Source organism: Chionomys nivalis, chromosome X (assembly GCF_950005125.1).
Source record: "Chionomys nivalis chromosome X, mChiNiv1.1, whole genome shotgun sequence".
Lineage (NCBI taxonomy): Eukaryota > Metazoa > Chordata > Mammalia > Rodentia > Cricetidae > Chionomys > Chionomys nivalis.
Genome location: NC_080112.1, coordinates 78,297,340 through 78,301,271, shown reverse-complemented (window position 1 = coordinate 78,301,271; position 3,932 = coordinate 78,297,340). Strand labels below are relative to the sequence as shown.

General features: G+C 41.7%; 1 protein-coding gene and 1 non-coding gene across 2 annotated transcripts in view; both read left to right on the top strand.

The window, feature by feature from the left end:
• Nucleotides 1-362: 362 nt before the first annotated feature.
• Nucleotides 363-3,932, top strand: part of Hmgn5 (high mobility group nucleosome binding domain 5) — a 12,484-nt gene continuing 8,914 nt past the window's right edge. Inside the window, exons 1-4 of the mRNA XM_057759878.1 lie at nucleotides 363-522; nucleotides 2,280-2,303; nucleotides 2,838-2,867; nucleotides 3,123-3,176. Of these exons, the coding sequence (XP_057615861.1) occupies nucleotides 508-522; nucleotides 2,280-2,303; nucleotides 2,838-2,867; nucleotides 3,123-3,176 (123 nt within the window). The 5' untranslated portion in view covers nucleotides 363-507. The remainder of the gene's footprint in view (nucleotides 523-2,279; nucleotides 2,304-2,837; nucleotides 2,868-3,122; nucleotides 3,177-3,932) is intronic.
• LOC130868750 (U1 spliceosomal RNA) overlaps nucleotides 3,891-3,932 on the top strand; it is a 168-nt gene continuing 126 nt past the window's right edge. Inside the window, exon 1 of the small nuclear RNA XR_009056562.1 lies at nucleotides 3,891-3,932. This exon is cut by the window's right edge and continues 126 nt beyond it. This is a non-coding gene — a small nuclear RNA (U1 spliceosomal RNA).

The following is a 3,932-nucleotide window of genomic DNA, read 5'->3' as shown; positions in this document are numbered from 1 at the left end:
CACCCCGCGCGAAGGAAGGGGTGGGGGTTGGAGATCGTGGAAAAAAACAACTGTTTGAGCTTTCGCTCGTCGTTAAAACATAAAAGGGTGAAAAGGCAAAAAAAAAAAAAAAACTGGATTTCCTGCTGGTCACGTTGGAGCACTAGGCGTCTGCTAAGTGCTTGGACTCCGGCACCCCAGAGGCAGTCAAAGCCGGCAGCGTTCGAGGGCTTCGGGCAAGTTCGCGAGCCACGCCTTCCGAACCGGCCACCTCCTCTGATTGGCCTGACAGTCTGTCACTCCAACCTGGCTCCCACTTCGGCTAGCCATTCACGTAGTTTGGTTGCGTCTTGGCGTGTTTAATGTTGCCAATAACGAGAGATTTTTTTTAGGGGGAGGGGGGACGCGAGAACATATCGTGCTGCAATTAGTTCATTGAAAACTCAGTCGCTCGCGGAGCGGTCAGACGGAGACTGCTCTCGGCATTTTTCCCTCCTGCCTAAGGATCTCCTGCGGAGAGCTGCAACAATGCCCAAAAGAAAGGTAAGTGAAATGGGAAGATAGACGAGAGATTAGCTGCCGAAATACATATTTCCTACGGCAGAGATTTCTATCTTTTTGAAAGAGCATTTTGGCTTCTAGTTTGATTTTGTGATGTTCTGAATGGAAGGCGAGGGAAAGGTAGCGAGCCGGCTGTGTTTGGTTTCGAAAGGTCTCGTGTGCAACTGGTAGTTCACTTTTGGCTTGTTTTGTTTAAGGGAGAGAATCGTTTGAGAGGTGTCTCCATGCTGAATTACAAACAGCCATAGCGCTGTGCTGTCGCTTCCTACCCCACCCCCCTTCCTCCGCTTACCCTATTGGAGAACTCTTCTCCCAACCAGACTTCCAGCGCCAGCTTCCTCCTCTACCTCCAGTTTTTCTCCGGGAATCGTCTCGTTTGGGAGAACGAAAGCCCCAGCTTTCTCTTGGTTTTTTTTTGCCTTTGTTCTTTCCGTTTTCTTTTTTCCTTTTTTCCCCCTCTTCCCTCCTCCACTTCTTGTCATGCCAGATGGCTATGCAATGGTAATACTGTGCCATTAGGCGGCGCAGACTTCAAACTGTCCTAGAGAAGGGAGAGATTCACCGCTGTAATTAGAAACTTTAGATCTGAAAGATTTGGCACTCTCAGAACTCTCTAGTTAAAGGTGGAAAGGTGATTAGAGAGCCGCGTCCGAGAAACTACAGCCAGCGTTGGATGGTGGGGCGCCGTGAGATTTGTTCACTTTAGACATTGGGGAGTTGATCTGAGCTACCAAGGGCTACAGGTCTCCTGTAAACCTCACTTCAAAATTCCTGTCTCCGCATAGATAGGAAATAAGTTGACGCTCAGTGTTTGTGTTTCCTTTTTTTCCTCCCGAGTCTCTTACAAGTAAAATGGAGTGCTGTTTCATTGCTTGGTGAAATCGTAAAAACACTGTGTTAATGTAAAAGCCTTATAATTGTTCTTATCTTCTGGTGAATCCGTCCGCCTTCCGTATTCCTAGAACATAGAAATGAGGCTGAATTCCTCAGTGCTATGGGCTGTATGAATCGGGTGAAATAATAGCCTGGTAATTCCCAGGGTAAAGGGCTACTCCGATACCGAAAGCAATTGTTTCTAATCACCACCCCCTTCGCCGAGGCTCCCGCCGGGTTCTTTTCGGCTTGTGCAATGGATCTTGCTTTTTTGCAGAGCTGACAGCAACCTTGTAGCAGGTAGTGGCGGGAAGTTTTAAAATCCTCCTCCGCCTGCTTCTCCGAATAAAACGTTGACGTTAGAACAAAGACATTCTTTCTTGAAAGTATGGTGGGGTTGTTGTTTTGTATGCAGGATTTGGGGAAGGAAAGTAGTCCATAATCAACAGAGCAGGTCAGATAGATACAATTGCACTGCAAACAGAAGGCAAGAGAGGGAAATTGCAAGAAGCTCCGCCTTCGTTCGTCCCGCCCCAACCCTTGTGTTTTGGCTTTAACATTAGAGCAGGTGGATTTCAAAATGAAAATGGTTTGTTTTTAAGAGACCTTATTTACACAAAAAGGTTACACTGACTCTTTGTAAAAGGGTCTTGAGTATGAACTTGCAACTTGGTGCACGTTTCTTGTTACCAAAACAGCAGATGTGGAATAGCTAGCTGCTAGAAAACAACACGTGGCTGCTGGAGCGGGAACCCAGGAAAAAAGTAACAAGTGGCTAAAGTCGTAATTCTAATCCATCGGCTATATGTTTTGATCTACATGTTTATATTGATTACCCTATATCTTTTTTTTCTCCCTCTACATAGGCTGCAAGCGATGCCAATCAGGAGGTGAGTGTCCTTAGTTTGTGAGTTTCTCTGAAAAGAAATGCACCCATTTTAGAAACTAAAGACATATAATTATGTAAAATTTAATGCTGGTGATTATATTTGTATCAAATGAGTACTAATGTTGTATGTGCCGATGCTCTCTTAAAAGTACATTAATAAAAATGACAGACTTTCTGGAATCTAGGGTCCTACTGTGCTTGTTATAAGATCAAGAGAGCACCTTCTTAGGCTTAAATTCTGTTTGGTCAGTTGGCGAGCAGAAAGGTATGTTCATTTTAAAACGTGCCCCTCACTCAATAGCAGCAACTTTGCTGATTTAGTTCAGTGAAAGAAGCTTGTCCTGGATTTTATTCCCTTTACCATAGGAAAGGGCCCCAGGGGGTCAGAGGTATCTACTGATAGTTCTTAACCAAATTTATAATCACTTCCTTACTACCAACATTTATACAGTGTTACACCAAATATTTTCTCAATAAAAATAATTCCAGATTTGTACATTCATAATTCTTTTGACTGTTTTTTTTTCATTTCCAGCCAAAGAGAAGATCAGCCCGACTGTCTGCTGTAAGTGGCCTTTGTAAAATGTTGCCCAAGTATCATGTAAAGGAGGTTTTAGAATCAGGGAATCCTACATAATATTATGTTTAATTCAAGGCTTATTTGGAATGGTCATGGGAGAAACTTTATGCATTAAAGAAAAGGGTTTTTTTTTTTGTCCCTAGTACTTAGTTTAAATCATGCTCATAGATTCCATTGCTAGTGCTTTCTTCAAATATGATTTCTTTCTCTTTTTTTATATATTGGTGTTTTCTGATGCAGATGCCTGTGCCCTTTATACCAGAGTTGAAACCGAGAAGAGCATCAACTCCAAGGGTAAATATTAAAATTCTGATGTTGAAGAAAATGTGTTTTTTTTTAAAGAAATAAATTGTAAACGCAAGCACAATGAATCCTTTTTCTTCATAGTTTACTTACCCAGAAATATAATGTACCGTATATATAGCTCTACTGGGTGGTAAACATTTGTCAGTGTTTTGGGATTGGCATCTGAGTCTTAGCATTTTTATTTGGTAGTTAGAACACAATATTGTAAATGTAAAATAGAAAATGTTGGTAGGTAGACATATTAAATGGATATGCCTTTAAGATTTAGTCGCTAAAATACCAATATTCCTGGGAAAACAAAGGCCATAAACTGCAGTAACCCAATAGTTCGTTATAATAATAGCAGCAACTAATATTTGATCCTACTTCAGGAAGTGCTTTAAATGGAGTCAGATGGTTTTATATAGACGCCTGTGCTTGGATGTTATACTTAATGACAGGCTGAAAGAGACATAAAATCAATATTAAGTTAACTTTTAATTGCTTTATTACACAATTTTTCCCTAACAATTGGTTGAATTACAGAAATCAGAAAAGATTAAAGCTATAAAGAATACTCGATGAGAGCCATCCCGTAAACACCGTTCTTCCGTGGCTTGTTTCAGCACCTGTCCCCAGGTTTCTGCCCTGACTTCCCTAGACGATAGACTATAAATAAATCCTTCCCCCACCAAAACAAAAACGCACCACAAGAATATTTGAATACTTACCCAGCAGGGGAGATGCCATGATCACTAAGGTGGT